Source organism: Copadichromis virginalis, linkage group LG14 (genome assembly GCF_057382275.1).
Source record: "Copadichromis virginalis isolate Kocher_CV1m ecotype Utaka linkage group LG14, C_Virginalis_male_GT1.1, whole genome shotgun sequence".
NCBI classification, from domain to species: Eukaryota; Metazoa; Chordata; class Actinopteri; order Cichliformes; family Cichlidae; genus Copadichromis; species Copadichromis virginalis.
In genome coordinates this window covers 34,189,862-34,206,063 of record NC_140631.1, presented here as the reverse complement: position 1 = coordinate 34,206,063, position 16,202 = coordinate 34,189,862, and the positions used below count along the sequence as shown (strand labels likewise).

General features: G+C 40.8%; 1 protein-coding gene across 2 annotated transcripts in view; it reads right to left on the bottom strand.

Annotated features, from left to right (window-relative positions):
- nbeab (neurobeachin b) overlaps positions 1-16,202 on the bottom strand; it is a 215,038-nt gene that overhangs the window by 106,930 nt on the left and 91,906 nt on the right. For both annotated transcript variants that reach the window (XM_085430573.1, XM_085430574.1), the window contains exons 21-31: positions 15,443-15,635; positions 14,299-15,288; positions 13,147-13,364; positions 12,745-12,898; positions 11,760-11,940; positions 10,714-10,832; positions 10,007-10,114; positions 9,565-9,733; positions 7,492-7,924; positions 3,404-3,561; positions 1,414-1,537 (exon numbers count right to left, since the gene is read on the bottom strand). In XM_085430573.1, coding sequence (XP_085286699.1) covers positions 1,414-1,537; positions 3,404-3,561; positions 7,492-7,924; positions 9,565-9,733; positions 10,007-10,114; positions 10,714-10,832; positions 11,760-11,940; positions 12,745-12,898; positions 13,147-13,364; positions 14,299-15,288; positions 15,443-15,635 — 2,847 coding nt within the window. The remainder of the gene's footprint in view (positions 1-1,413; positions 1,538-3,403; positions 3,562-7,491; positions 7,925-9,564; positions 9,734-10,006; positions 10,115-10,713; positions 10,833-11,759; positions 11,941-12,744; positions 12,899-13,146; positions 13,365-14,298; positions 15,289-15,442; positions 15,636-16,202) is intronic.

The following is a 16,202-nucleotide window of genomic DNA, read 5'->3' as shown; positions in this document are numbered from 1 at the left end:
ATTGTGGCTGCTATCAGCAGAGATGTTAGTGAGTGAAGATTTAATGTTATTAAGAGCCATGTGAACTCACATCTCACTAGCTGTTTGCATTCTTTGTTGTGATATGTTACCAGAGTTGCACTTGAGATCACAGTTATTCACTGCAGAGGAAGTTCCACATCTTTTAGACAATCACTCTATGCCTCTGGCTGACATTATCTAAGAACCTCGGAAAAACTGTGAGCTGGAGTCATGCAGCCATACAAACTGAGACGGTGTACAAGTAGAGATACAGTATATCTCCTATGTGTACACACACACACACAGAAAAAAAAGGACAACACGAGGAGAGCTGAAGCTTGTTTTCCCAGCTAAGATGGACAGAAAGCTGCAGAATACAGAAAAACAGAAAGAGAAGAGGGACGGTTTATGTGTAGTGGAAACCCGCTTCAAGAAACCTGGGAAAACATATTCAGAGAGATGACACACTAGCATAAAGTGCAGGATGCAGGAAGTCTAGGTAGCTAGCATAGATGTCCTTGCCTAAGACACTGTCCTGCACCTCTGGAGGCTGTCTTTAATCCTGTCAGGGAGCTAAAGGGTTTGAGCTCAGGAGGTGTCAGCTTCTGACGTAGTGGATTCTGGTCTACTTCACAAAAGGCACTGAAATAGAGAGAAAAAAAATAAAGAAACCACAGGCAATCCTTCCTTCATGATGCTTTGGGACTTAAAAGTTGGGATCATGAAGTCATTATATTATAATAAAGAACTATGGTAATAATCAGATTTATTTGTTTGATTTCAGTAGACCGAAGCAATCTATTCAGCTCGGCTGTGATCTAAAATATAACACAGGCATCAGTAGGTTCTGTGGTGAGATAGTACCATCATTGACTTCACAGTTACGCTAAGTGATGTCGGTTACTGCTGCCATGGCAACTGAATCTCTATTCCTGTGGCAGAAAACACTGAGGCAGAGCAAGAGAGGAGAGCGAGACTCTGGAGAAAGACCTCGGCTCTCAGCAGTCGGTGGGAGAGTAGATCTAAGGATGTCTGTCACAAACTATTAGAGCGACGGGAGAAGATGAGTCAAGGTCACAGCCAGCTGTACTCAAGGTAATACACATGCACATAAATTAGGACAAACTTTGCCACAGTGTTAACATAAAACCACTATTTTGGTTTTTATATATACATATATATATATATCGATATATACACACACACACACACACACACACACACACACACACACACACACACACACACACACACATAAAATGCAGAAAACTATAGAAAATCTTGATTTAGCACTTTGAGGAAACTTTAAGGAAAGAAACACAATGTAGAAAAATCTACTTTCAGGTAGATTTTATACAGAAGTGACACAGTTTGACTAAATGAGTTTGGCTGAATGGAAGAACTGTGTTGTACCTCATGTTTTCTACTGTGTCCTCAGGCATGGGGGCCACCGTCTGCACGGCCGGCAGATTCTTACTCGTGGCTCCATTGACAAAACTGGAGGAAGAGGAGGTAGAAGCAGCTGCGTCAGTGGCTCCTGCGGGAGGAATAACAGAAGCGAATCACATTAATGCAAGGCAAAAATAATTTCAGATTTATACAGATGGCTGACAAATTAGAGGAAAGACGTCCATTAGGCATCTTATTATGATGTTAAGCCTCTAAGTGCTGCAAAAGCACGCTACGGCACTTGCTTTTGATGATGGTGGTGTGTAACTCATTGGTGCACTTTCTGCCATATGTGTTCAACTGGGTCAAAATATGGTAAGTGTGAAAGCCATCACACATGGCTTGCATAATTTCTGCACTGATCAAACCATTCAGTGGCCCCCTAATGGCCTTTGAATGCAGGCATTGTCACAGTGGAAGAATACCACTTTGAATCAGGATATAAAATTTCATCTCAGCATAAAGGTGACCACCAAACAACTTTGCACTGATTTTTAGTGACCCCTCCCACTAAGTGAACAAGTGGATACAAGAAAACGCAATGCTATGTCTTATTGTGTTTTAACTATCCTTGTCAAGTACCAAGCAGAAATATTTAGGTAACTAAAAATAGACAGTAAAATGTGGTCAATTCAAAGCATTTAAATACTACCACAAGATTTGTTGAAGAAAGAAGCAACGCCTTATTCAAAACCATTGTCTATCTTCAGGGAAATTCCATTAAAGTTACATCCAGTGCTTGTAAATGTTTTTAATGGCACACAGATTGAAATGACTGAAAGAAAATGAAGGAAGGATGGGAGGTTATAAAAAAGCAGCCACAATCTGGCCCCTGACAGTAGACTTCAGCCCAAATTTCAACCAAGTAGAACAAATTATGCACTTTAACTAAATCCAAGTGCAACTCAGCTGGTTCAAACTTGTGCCAGCAGGGACACATGGAACTGTTTTGTTTAGTAAAACGACAAAGATGAAGAATCAACCAACATATCGAACATATCGGAAAAGCTTTAAACAAGCCAAGAAATTTGGATATTGTGACAACTGTAATTTAAAGGTGAAACCTGAGTCAGAGCTTCTTGGCAGCATAGTCGCAAATATAAAATCATTCTGACTGTCCTTTTGAGAGGTCAGACCAGTGAGAATGATATCATGTGGTCTGGGTGAGAGTCTGTGGATTTAGCTGAAAGCACACTTTCACTTGGGTACATTTCTCAAATTCCTTCACAAGGCCTCAGAGAGGAGAGTGATTTGTATTACCATTATTACTATTATTGTTGTTATTATTATTATTACTATTACTATTATTAATAATAATAATAATAATAATAATAATAATACAGCACACTAAAAGGTGTTTGAAATCCTTTGTGCTTCTTTGTGTTAAGTGGGGTATTTCAAAAGCCAGAGTACACTGGCCCTGAGGTGAATCCTGCTCAATGCAGCACAGCCTCGGGAGAAGCAATGTGACAGCAAGGGGGGAGAGGCCATTTAGTCAGTCAGATCAGAAGCCATGCACCATAAAAAGTCAGGGTATGCAAATTCACTTTTGGCAAAACAAAAAAAAAAAGATTTGTTTTCTGTACAGTTGAAGCAGATTAAAATTAGGGTGGTGTCTAGACAAATCCTGGTGGCTAAACAGCCATTTTCACTCTCAGAAGCACAGGGCTGCTTTGGGGAGTCAAAAAAGGTAAAGAGTGCCATCTAGTGATAACAAAAACCACCTGCAAGGACATCCAGGATCACATGATCATACACAGTAAAAACACTTTGTTCTATTCCTAGAATAGCATCATTTAACGGAAAATCGGGAGAGGTCAGTAAGATTACAAGTAATTGCAACTTGTAATCTTAATACTGAAGCAGTATTATGTAAATCCTAGCAAGGCTACTAGGACTGAGTGTAGGATTTGAACAACGTGGTTTTAGTCCAGTAACCTTGTTTGTAGCATACCCGTAGTGTTTATCATGCTTTTGGGGGTCGCAGAGGTAGCAGCAAAGATGTTGGGGGTGCTGCCAGTTGTCAAGCCTGGAGAGGTGCTGCTGCTGCTTCCCAGGGTGTTAACTGCTAGGCTGCCAGGGGAGGTTTTCTTCACAGGCACCACCACACTCCTACATCAAACACACACAGAATGTGTCTTATTTATATATGCACCAAAAATGATGCATTAAAAACTAAAATAAAATGACGTTATTAAAAAACACAGAACAGCTACAGGGTGTTGTAATTGCTGCAGGTGTATGAGATTCAAACTGTACATTATAAAAAAAAAAATGCTAACACAATTGACTTATATTCTTGATTGAACAGCATTTTAAATATGTTTGGATCCAGAATTAGGCCTTTTATATATGACATTCTGCTTAACAAAAAGAGAGAGTCTTTTGTTTTAATAAACAGAAGGTTTAAAAAAAAAAAAAGTAACACAGTAACAGTTAAAAAAAAGGATATAAAACTAAAGGAACAAAACAATCTACAAAAAAAATATGGATGAAGCAAGACGCAAGTTTAAATCTTACAGGAATAAAAAAAATGACGTGTTTTTAAATAAATTAAATCAGATGATAGCAGAAAGCAATTAGCATGAGCAAACCTGGTACCAAAGTCATTCATGTTTTAAGGGGGAAAATATCTGCATCTCTTACTCCTTGCAGGGCCTGCCACTACGAGCATGCGGACACATTAGTCAGGGCATTTGAAGGGTAAACATCCTGCCCTGTAACTCCATCTTTCAACGTAATGCATGCAAGGCAAACTTAGACACACATGTACACATGAGGCTTAAGTAAATAAACATGAGAACCAGCCAGCGAGCTACTACATTCCCTTACATCTGCTCTTGCCTCCAGTGGTCCCCTGGTGCAGCCTGGCCTGAAAACATCCCCAAGTCGAACAAAAGACTTTCCAGAAGCAGATTTGGGAATTCTCTACTTGGCGTTTATTCTATCCAGAGCCACAGAACATAATCTGCTTCACAGTCAGAAACTATATGAAGGGTGTAGGCATATTATGGCAATTACTACTGGTTTTACTTTGTGTTCCTAGATAGACAGGAACACAATAGAAAATAAAAATGCAATCAAAGAAACCAAAAACTTAAAAAAACCCCAGCTACAATCAAAAATAAATATGCACATACGGAAGTCAAAAATTACGGGTGGCTTTTTCATATAAGCTACTGCACAAAACAGAACATGGTATTATGATGAAAGGGACATTGTTTATTAACTTAGGAAATAAAGCATGTTGCTTAGGATGGAAATGACACTTGTGACCTTATGTAATGACAAAAGAAAAAGCACAGGCACACCATTAAACCACCAGACTCCTCAGTTCACATGCAATCTGACTGGCCAAGGATTAATGATGATCTAGTGAACTTGGCTCTGCAAGAGCTCCCTGACAGAGAAGAGAAGGAAAGCTTGTCCTTATCGGGTCTGCAGTTGGCCTTTGGGTTTGTGAAGGTGCCAGATAATGTCTCGTCCAATCTCCTGCAGTTACTCTCTGTGACACAGGCCAGGCCTTTGCTCTGTCACGAGCTAAGCCTGTTGTCATCTGAACCAAATCCCCAGAATCCTTCCTCCACAAAAACAACACAGACGGTTGTTGCTGTTTTGTATCTACAGTCACAGATCATGTAAAACATGCCCTGGGAAACAGAGTTTGCCTTGGATGCGTTTCAGGCTGTTGGGTAATTTTACTGATTCTGCTCAAAATATTAAAAAGTATGATGTTTAATTTCCCCCCAAAAAATACCTCTCTACTTTGTCTTGACGGAGAGAGAATATTCATAAAGCAGATATAATTGCGCATTAAGCAGAAGGTGCAGCCCTGGTGACAACGACATAACAAGCATACAATAATAAAAATAATAGTGAAAGAAAAAAGCAGTTGAAACTTACACACAGAATAACAGAGAACGAGAGAGCGCCAGGAAAGCTTGAAAGCCTCCTGAAATATTAATATCTCCTGGGATACAGCTGTGCTCTGGAGAATACTGATGACAAGTATCATTTATTGAGCAGATCTTCATAGTTCTCAGTGAAATATCATTGACAGATTTCATGTTTTGATTGCAGGGGATTTTTGTGAATGTCCTCTTGTTTGCCACATTCACCCCTTCCTCACGTTCCTGCAGGGGCCTGCCCATGCTTTGGCATGGCCTGGGCATTACATTAGATCTACAGTATGTTGAGAAAACATGAAACTCTTTCGATGAATAATTCATTAGCCGGGTGCTCATGAATCATGTATAGATTATCTAGTGCATATTTTATTAATAGGATTGTCTTAATTGAGTTGCGGAGAATAAAGGAAGGATTAATCTTGAAATGAATATTAATGAGGTCTGCGGCTGTGAGGGATGACTGCAATGTAAAGTATGACCACAGAAATGTCTCCTTTGTAGATCTAGAGTAGGAATCTAATCTAATAGCACTTTATTCAGAAATACAAGGAATAAAGCAGCGCAAATGTGCTGTGGTAAAATTACACATGCAAATTTAATTTAAAAACAGTTATCGCTGCTCTTCTTCACATGAACAATCAAATATGTAGAGAGGGGACCAATAATATCTGAAATCTGGAGACTTTTAGCAGATGATAAAAGTAAATATTTGATTTTATTTTCATCCATTTAAATACAGCTTTCGAGGACTTTAAACCCCTCCTCTGTGAAAGTGTCTAGCAGAGGGGCCGCTGTGACAGCTGCCCCTGTGCACTCCACTTTCAGCCATTTTTCCCCTCCTTCTTTTTGATGTTGTCTCTCCCAATCTATTTTCATCCTGACAGACAAATGAAAGGTCCGTCCACGGCTGGCAGTTCATTTCGCTGGCAGGTGGCAAACAATTAGACACAGCAAATAGAGGCTGGAGAGGGAGTGACATGAAAAGCATGAGACAAAGTTGTAAATGTGGTCAGGAGCCTTTGTGTAAAAGCATTTCAAAAATAATACACTTTGCCGCGGCGACTCATTTCAGGCTGCCACTTTCCATTAAGGATGTGAGCGGTGAGGACGATGGCTGGCTGCGGTGTGGTGCGTGGCCACTTCTGTTCAATCTGTCATCAACGCCCAGGAGACCCCCACCCTCTAAGCTGTCCAGTTTCCACATACCCCTTCATCTTTTCCCCTATTCATCAAGCTCACCTCAACCCAGCTCAGTAACAGCATGCATTAAGGCGAAGGGAGGCCCCCATTGTTGCTCCTGACCCGGTGGGTCCTCTGCTTTCTCTCTGAGGTCTGAACGCGAAAAACTCTGACCAACTAAGTGGTTTCCAGAGGAAAGGGTTAGTTTTGGTTTGTGCCAAACAAACTTAAATTACTTTGTGAAAAATGATTATTTCAAAACTTTATCAGCCACAGGAAACAGAGTTCGGAGGAACTGATGCTTGAAATCCCTGTAGAAGCAGGTTTGTAAACACACAAATCCAAAAAGATTACTGTGTGGTTTTATCTAATCCAGGAATTTAAATAAACTGCAGCAGACCCACCATGCCTCAGATACTCTTTTTAAACATGGGAATCCTTTGCTTTGTTGAAAGAATACAATACAAGTGGCCTGAAATGAAAAAAAGTGCTGCAAGCTACTTAGAAACCATTAGCGCTAAACTGGATGACTAAGGTAAACCCTGAGGATTTACATCACTGTTCTGCAGCCACTCAAGATGCTGCACACACCCAAACATATCGGCAGAAATCCGCTGATGATTCAACTCAAAGATTTTTTTAGGAAAGATCTTTTCTTTCCTATTATTTCTTAAAAACATGAAAATCAGACCCTTTTGTAATCCATCACAGTCGACATAAAGTTCAAATGTCATGCTTCATCCAGTGATGTAATGACAAACCAATGATACTGTGACTTTCATTTAAAAAATGCAAAACAAATGTTCACCTTGACAAATCTGAAACTCAATAAAGAGTGTTCACTGATTTTCGTGTTGAAAAGAAAAAGGAGGGATTATTTGCAATAATATCTTGGCGCTGTTTAGCTGGCAGAGAAAAACTGAAGCACCATCATAGAAATGATTCACTTCCTCACCTGTCAAAGGAGTGAAACTGCATGGGCAGCATGGCCTGGGCCTTGGCAGCAGGGTCTGGATAAGATAAAGGTTCCATCCCAGCCTCCATGCCCTCCATTGGAGCTGCTACCAGACTCTTCAAAATCTCTTTAACATTGATGCCCTTGCTGGGCTGACTGATGCTGGTGACAGAGGAGGTCGGTTTCAGCACCTCCACACTAGAGGATTCAGACAAGCTCTCCTGGGACTTGTTCACCTCTGAAGAGAGTGTAGATATGAGGTCATTCACGACACTTGTCCCTCCAACGCTGTGGTCCACGTCAGACCCATTAAGGACGCTGGCTACCTGCTCCTCCCCGATCCCAGAGTCTGTGTGGGGAAGAAAGCTTTCCGTGTGGAAATCTTCTGATGGTACAAGATGGTCTTTACTGCATTCAAAAGTTGGAGCTGTTTCTGTAAAATATACACAGAAAACTGAAAGTTAAAAAGGCTGAGACTAGCGTTACCAACATAAATATAGTACATTCATTATAAATGATAAGTCTAGTCATAATTATTTTTCATTTATGACTGACTGAGTCAGAAATAAGTACGGTCTAATGTGTGGTATGTAATGTTTACTGGATAAACAAGTTAATTATTCAAACTGTGTCAATCTCTACACTAAATAGGGCACCATATATCACGCATTTTAAAAACACAGTCAGTAGTCTGACAAGTGTCAAAATAAAATTCAAATAGAATTTCTTGGCATAGAAGAAATTGGTATTTTTTAATGGTTTTTAAGAAGTTAAGTAAATATGATACCAGTATTTGTGAGGACAAATAAATTCCGTGGTTTGGTTTGCAATCGTCCCCAAATAGTAAATTTAGCATGTGTAGAACGAGCCACATGCCAGGACAGTTTCTTACCCACAAGTTCTGATTCTCTGGTGAGATAATGTTTTTCCCCCTCCATGGTAATAAGCATGAATCCTTTTCTTCAGCTTTCTTCAGCCTAAAGTCATGTCTATTTAATAGTTTGAGCTAGTATTCTGCGAATTTAAAAAACAAACAAACACTGCACTGTGCATCTCTACATACATGGGGAACTTAGTCATTAAAATTAGGGTCTATGTATGGATCAAGTCTTTTTTCATTTTTCCTGAAAATGCAGAGGTGCCTCTCTCACTCTCACTGGCTCATCCTGACCCAGTGGCAACCTAGATGCAAGGGTGGCCTTATTAATATTCATCACATGCCCCCTAACGAGGTCAACAGGGCTTGATTTAGCTAGCAAGTCTACTGGCTTCCTGGTCCATCAGACAATAGTCTGCCACATGCCGTCTGGAAAATTCCCCCATTTTCTGGTGAAATTTATGAAGGCGGCAGTGTGCCTCTCTCCTCCCAGCAACCTCTATGATCCCATTCTCCTCTGGTGGATTGCTTGCCTAATGGGGACTGACAGATGGGGCTGAAAATAGCAAGCCTGGCTCCAGTGCCCCAAAAACCCACAGTAGTTGGCCAGCATGCGGCCGTTTTCTCATCTTTTAACTTCTTGCTGCTCATCTTCACTTTCTTTATTCTGTGTGTTAAACTTACATGTTTCCTTTGGCCTCTCTCCTCTTCCCGTTTCTTTTATTCTCTTCACCTTTTGTGTGAATTAAAGTTGATGAAGTGTGCTCACTCGTGCATTTCATAATAGTAAGTTGGCACTGCAGCAGACATTGTGCTCAGCCTTTGTAGCCAGCCACTGATTTCCTTTCATGTGACTTAATGTATGATTTATGACTTGAGGCATGTACTTCCTTTCATTTCAAACAGAACGTTGATACCTATTCAAGTTCATAACCACCATCTCCAGCACCAGTGTTCTTGCTTCCACATTTAATTTGCTGCGGTGCAATTAGCAGAGCTCATGAATAAATCATAGGTGAGTTAGTGGAGTGCAGCAGGATATCCCTGTTATTTTATTGGAGGAGCGCTCATAGACTGGCACTAGAAGGACCAAGGACACTTAACATTTGTGTATATCAGACAGTCACTTCAAACTGAGATTAGCTGAGCAGAAAAACAAGTTTAATCAGGGAAAGGCCTGGCATAGCTGTCCACACCTGTGCTGGTTGGTGAGTTGATCTCCTGACGCATGCTGCGGCCTGACTGGCTGCTTATTCTGACGGCCTCACGTTGGGGCTCAAGGATGTCACGGTATTTGGAAACCATGAGGACAGAGATGAAGTATACCACAGCTAAAGCCAGGAACTGGGCTTGCTTACTGTCATCCTGTAAAGAAGTATCACAAAAATGCCACTTTGTATTCAGAATATGCATTTTGACACAATCCACTGCTGCTGTTTTAAACACTTCTCACAGTATCTTACATACAAAGCATGAAAGTCACAGCGAGTAAGGTAAATATTCTCAACATATTTCTACATTTGCTTTGTATGCATGTTGATTGTATATTGTGGATTCCATCCCTGCTAACCTGCAGGGTGAAATCCTCTTTTCACACTCACTACCTCACCTTTGTGACAAACACATGTCTGGACTCACCACGTCACGAAACACCACAGCACGGAGTCGATTGATATCCACATCCTGCAGAAGGCGATCGGGGTCCTTGATGGGAGACAGGTTACTAGGGAGAGTCTCTATGGCTGTCTAAAGCAGAGAGACGACAGGACGTGACATGCTACTCCGTTTCATCAAAGCTCACCTTTATGTGTGTTTTTTCCTTTCAGATTATTTTAGGGATTAGAAAAAAGATAACGATCATAGAGCTTAAAAAAATCTGCTGATATGGTGGGTTCAAAGTCAGATTTAGCATCACTGGATGTTCAGATGATACAAAGAACTGTTTGTCCCTCTACGCATGTCACATTATGAGCACTGGTCAAAGTTTTCTCTCACTGGTGGTTCTCATGCTTTTTTGCCATGAATCACTTCAAAAGCTGGAAAACAGTTCACACCCCACGGGCTGCAATTTTTTTTATCAATAATGAACAAAGACATTTTGATCTGTATTTTATTTTAGTGAATCAAAGATCAGCAGTACAGCATCAAACTCTTCCTTACCCTCCCTACAAAAAACATTTATTCAACTTTAATGGCAATTTAGCTTTTATATAATTCATTTGGATTTGTAAACAAGGAGCATCAAACAGAACAGGGAACTTTAATTCCTAGCAGCTAAGTCAGGAGACTAGCTGCTGCAATATTTTGGACACTTGAGACAGGTCATATGTGGCATCACATCCTACCTTGCTGGTAGCGTTATGCAGGATTTCCTGAGTCTTGTTGTTGAGAATGGAAGACGTATTTCCCCTTTCCCTGTGTCTCTGCCTGCACTCCAGACAATTTCTAACGGCCACACAACACACTGCGCACAAACCAACACACACACACACACACACACACACACAGTAGATAAATAGGCTAATTTCAGAGTTAAGTGGAAATTAAATGTTAATAAAAGGCACAAACTCTTTGAAACGAATCAGTTATCTCTGATGACTATTTGTTCCAGGCTGTCAGGAAAGATAGCAGGAGTAAAATCAGCAGGCAGATCGATTTCACACTGAAGCCTGTGATGACAAATTGTATGTTTGCACCAAGGACACTGTGTAGTCTGAAGGCTATTTTCTATCCCCCAGAGCACAACTTATGAGTCAGCAATCAAGCAAACACAGGCTCGCCAACACACAAACCCACAGGAACAAACAGGTACAGACACATTTTGACTGACTTTGTGTTTCAAATACTTCATCCAAAACATCTGAACTATGAATCTTACAGCTGTCCACATTTTAGTAACTCTGAATTTAGGCTGTTATTGCCTTTTTATTTAAATATAATTCATCTGATCTCTATTATATGAAATGTCACATGCAAACAGGCACATGGGCAGAGAGCACCTCACAGGGTCCTATGAGACACTAATGACAGACACAAAGGCTAGCATTTGCAAAGAGAACCTGATCAAACTGCAAATGAATCTCTCTGCTGGCTCTGAATCCCAAAAAATTGACTCATTTTTCACCGATAGAAACTGCAGCAAAAGCCTGAACATTCTCCAATCTAGTATACAATTAGCAAACCATTCCTAAATTAATGACCTTTTTATGATTGTCATGGATTAGAGGATTTATCAGAATATGTGAAGAGACTACCGTCATGGTATTTTCCACCTCATTCACCTTTCAGTATACAATCACTACATAAAGATATGTTAATTTAATTGCTACCTCACTGCATTGACTTTTACTCATTCACATCTCTGGCCACAAACATGTGATCACCATCTTACCAAGTCTGAGGCACTGACGCATCAGGCCACCTGAGGACATGTTCTTTTCAGCCTCGATCTCACTGAAGTTGAGGGAGCTTGAGAACACCAAGACATCCACCATGACCATGAGACGGGACAGGAAAGTGATGGCGGTCTCTGAGGACATGCCCTGTGTTGCCTCGATGTTCTCTAAATCAGTCTTGAAGAAGCAACAAGGGAGACTTGATGTATGCACATTCTCACTGCCAGCTGTGGTTAAAATGTGATTATTTAAAGGAAACGTGCAAAAAATGTGAAAAGGCAGGCATGTCACATCTATTAATACAGTATAGAATGTGGCTGAATTTTCCACAGAGAAATTTAGGCCAGAAAGTAGGAAACACCATATTTCATAAGTGGTCTAAATAGGGTGTCTAAGAAAGTAGAGCTAGAATTACAAGCAAAAACTGGAGGAGTATTGGATCTGAGTTTAAGTAAATCACACACACACACACACACACACACACACACACACACACACACACAACATGTGGGCAGTACATATGTATTCAGATCTATTTAGTATGAATCAACAGATTCTTTTATAACTATAGTGCAAAATTCACAGAGAGCAAATAAAATAGCGATAGAAGTACTAACCTTGGTACTCTACACAGGCACAAATGGAAAAAAAGAAAGAGAGGGGAAAAAAATAAAATCAAAATCAATTTCAATTCAAGACTGCAAATTAAATCTTATAATTGTACTAGAAAGATCAAAGTAAACAAGAAAGGCACACAGGGAAATTAATTACAAGCATAAGAAACTGTGCCAAAATAATGTCTCAAGCATTAATTATAGCAGGATGAAGCTGAACAAACAAAGCCCCAATCAATAAACACAAACAAGTATTTTTTTTTAGCCCCCACAGGTACAAACTGTATCGTTAGAGCATAGACGGAGCAGTTTTAATAAACTACCACTAGATGTCATTATTCCCCTTCACTAAAGTCAGTTTACTTACTGAAGGAGACGTGGCTGCTGAGAGAAGGGGCAAAATCCCTCCACAGGCAATAATGATGTTGTCAACCATTTGCGAGATGAGATGGATGGTGTTGTGGACAAAAATGATGTTCTCATTACTATTAACAAAGTCCATGACCGATTTAGTGGAGTGACTGCAAAGAGAGGTAGGGGAAAAAAACGCGAGCATGTGTTACTCGCTTCTATGAAACACAGGACAATTTACTGCACTGTAAGCAAAGAAACAAAAATATCAGATGAATAAGAATCTAATATCTCTAAAATAGTAATCAAACTTTGTGTTAGTTCTGGTACAGGGGTAGTAAGGGTAAGTATCACTAGGTGCACCATGCTCACCCTCCCTCTCACTGGCTCTCAAGCGCACATAAATCATTTCACACACCTCCTCCAGACATGGACGTCACTCTCCAGTGCAAACAGCAGGTCAGTGAGCAGTCTCTGGTGCATGGCTGACCATTTGAACTCTGGGATGCGGAACATTGTAGTGCGTGGGCCAGGGCTGAACTGACGTCGTTGTTCCTCTGTCATGGGCGTCCCCCTGAAGCCAAGATCCACATGTATGTCCCTTTCCATTTGGGTGATCAGGCGGCCATGCAGACTCTGATTGAAGACCAGTTAATTACTTAAACAAATTAATCTGGAATTACATATACAGTCAGTGAGATTCATGAGATACTGAAACACATTATCTAAGTGTACTTATCTGATCAATAGCTCGCCCAAAATCAGATATAACCCTACTGTCATACTATTAGTTGCAAATGATAAATTGCCAGGTTATACCGAGTCCTCAAATAACCTCTTAACACCTGCGGGTACAGAAAACTCCCCCAAAAACAACAACAAGCCCAGTGGAACCACGAAACCGCTTTAAGATGAATGAGTCAGCAAGGTGCTGCAAAAGCCCTGTTTAAAAAGCAATGGTGATAAATTCAACATGAGCAATTACGCAACAGCAAAAAAAGATTTAAAAATAAACTCTGCTCCCCACAAGCCCTCCATCACAGTGACCCAATCCAAGCAAAAGATCCTGACCTCTGAGAAGGAGCACAGCTCATAAGGGGAGCAATGAATAAATCCCAGGCGATTGCTGCAGAATAATGCTTTGTCTATTTCTACCCTCATGTTGGCTCAGCCAACTATTCCACCAGCCCAGTTTCCTGAGTCTCAGAGGGATGACGCCTGTGTGCACCAGGCCTTCCTGTATCCATTAGAAATGCAGTTGGGGAAAAGAATGATCTCTGTGGGCCTGTTAATATAGAGCTGTTCAAAAGGGCTAACACTTCCCTACAGTGACCTCAGCCTCACTCCTTACTTTCCTCTCTTTTTCCAACTCTGTCACTACCTTTTTTAAAATTCAAGATTATTTCATTTATCAGTTATAATTCCCTCCTGGATAAAAGCTTTCAAATTGGTGGTCATGTCAGTGAACTTTTACCATTTCCTCTATTTAAACTTTTTTTTTTTAAATCTCGAAATATTGGAGAAAACTTATTTTGCTTGAGGGAACTACATGATTTAATTTCACACTAACCTGGGTGGTGGCTGTAGTCTGAATCTTCTTCGTGTCCTTGTCTTTGCCATCATCTGATTTTTCTGTGTCAGAAGTGTTGGTTGTTGCATCTACACCGCTGCTGGTCTTATTAGACACGAGGTCCCCTTCAGATTCAGCTGCCGCTGTCCCCTCGGTGACCTCTAGGTCTTTAGAAGAGGTGTCAGTTTCAGCACCGGGAACAGAGCTGATACCCTCCAGGGCTGTTTGTAGTTCAAATTCATCCTTCTCCAGGATACTGGGTAAAGAGCTGCGTGTCATGTGGACTAAAAGGCTCAGTTCAGTATTGGCACTGTTGTGGACTGGTGGCTCTGGGCTGGGTAGCACCAAAGGCTCATTTGGATTGAGTTCATGCAGTAGCTTGTCCTCAATGCTGCCTGCCACCTTTCCAAACAGGAAGCTGTTGCTGTGAGGGATGCTGTCCTCATCTAGGGTAATGAGAGGGGCTGCATTTTGGTCATCCATGCTGCCTTTTGCCAACAGCACACTGTTAACATTGGTGTTTAGCTTGTCCACAGCAGCACAATAAACATTATCCAACAGGGAATCCACCTCCACCAATGCTCCATTTTCAGATACTCCCAAAGGTTCAGAGGATAGGTCCAGATCATCCAGCTTAACCTCCGTAGCCTCCACCTTTTCAGCCTTGATGTCCACCAGGAGATCATGAACTTCGACCCGGACTCCATCTACCAAACCCTCTGTTCCTTTGAAACCCTCTTCAGACCCTTTACTTTCAGCCAGCAGATTGCGCGAGTCTGAACTCTCATACTCTGTCTCACTCTCAGGTGTCTGGGAGTTATCATCTATTTCTCTGATCTCAATCACACCCTTGATGCCAGAGGCTTGAGCAGACAGACCAGAGATGGTGCTGACCAAACCCTTCTTCCCCTTCTTAATATTCTCCTCTTCCTGACGTTGGTACTCTTCATACATCTTAGCCAAGTACTCTTTATGTGCTTCATATGTCACCTATAAAAAGGTCAGTTTTACAAACAATATCAGCTACACATTTATGATACAGCCAGCTGTGAACTGACAGCGGAGACAAGACTGAATGAATTGCAATGTTTCCACGGACGGCAGAGGTCAGTGTTTCTTCTTTGCTGTACAACACAGCACTCACCTTTGAGTGGGCTATGGAGAGTGTGTCCACCCACACGCGCCATCCTCCCCACTCGTACTTGATTGCATGGTAGAGCAGAATGCGAAAGATGTTGTACACCATCTCCGTGATTTTCTGCTCTTCAGTACTTTTAGGGTTAATGTAGCCAAGAGAAAACATCCAGTCCTGCCAAACGGAACACTGAAGCAAACACCTGCAAAAGGCACATCAGTCAGCTAATACAATCTGCGTAGGGCAAGTATTTAATCCTCTTACCTTTAGTTTTACATTTCTAATTAGGACTGGTGATATAAAATAATTTAAACCAATTAATATTCTGCTTCTTTCCTACATCCTTGTTTCTACCAAAAGAGCACATCATGTTTATTTGACCATTTCTATAATGATTTTATTATTTTATTGCCAATATTAAAAAATGAGCAGAGTACAAAAAACATGAACTTTTTTCTTTATTTTACATCAACAGATTGACACGCCACAGCATTTTGACCTTTTAATTTAGGCTAATTAGTGTTCTTGATTTAGGCCAGAGGTTTCCTAGGGTCGGGAATCTAATTGCTATGTGCACTAAGATAGTGTGCATACGGATATGAGAAGGACAAATTTGAGTGAAAAAGCGAGAAAGAAGAAATGAGCAAGTGCCAAAAACTGTCATAGAAACATCTGCTGGAGAACACATGCACGTCCAAAGATAATTTAGCATTAATTAAAGATGGTAATGTTTAATAGGCTGATACATTAACCAGCAGGATAATTAATG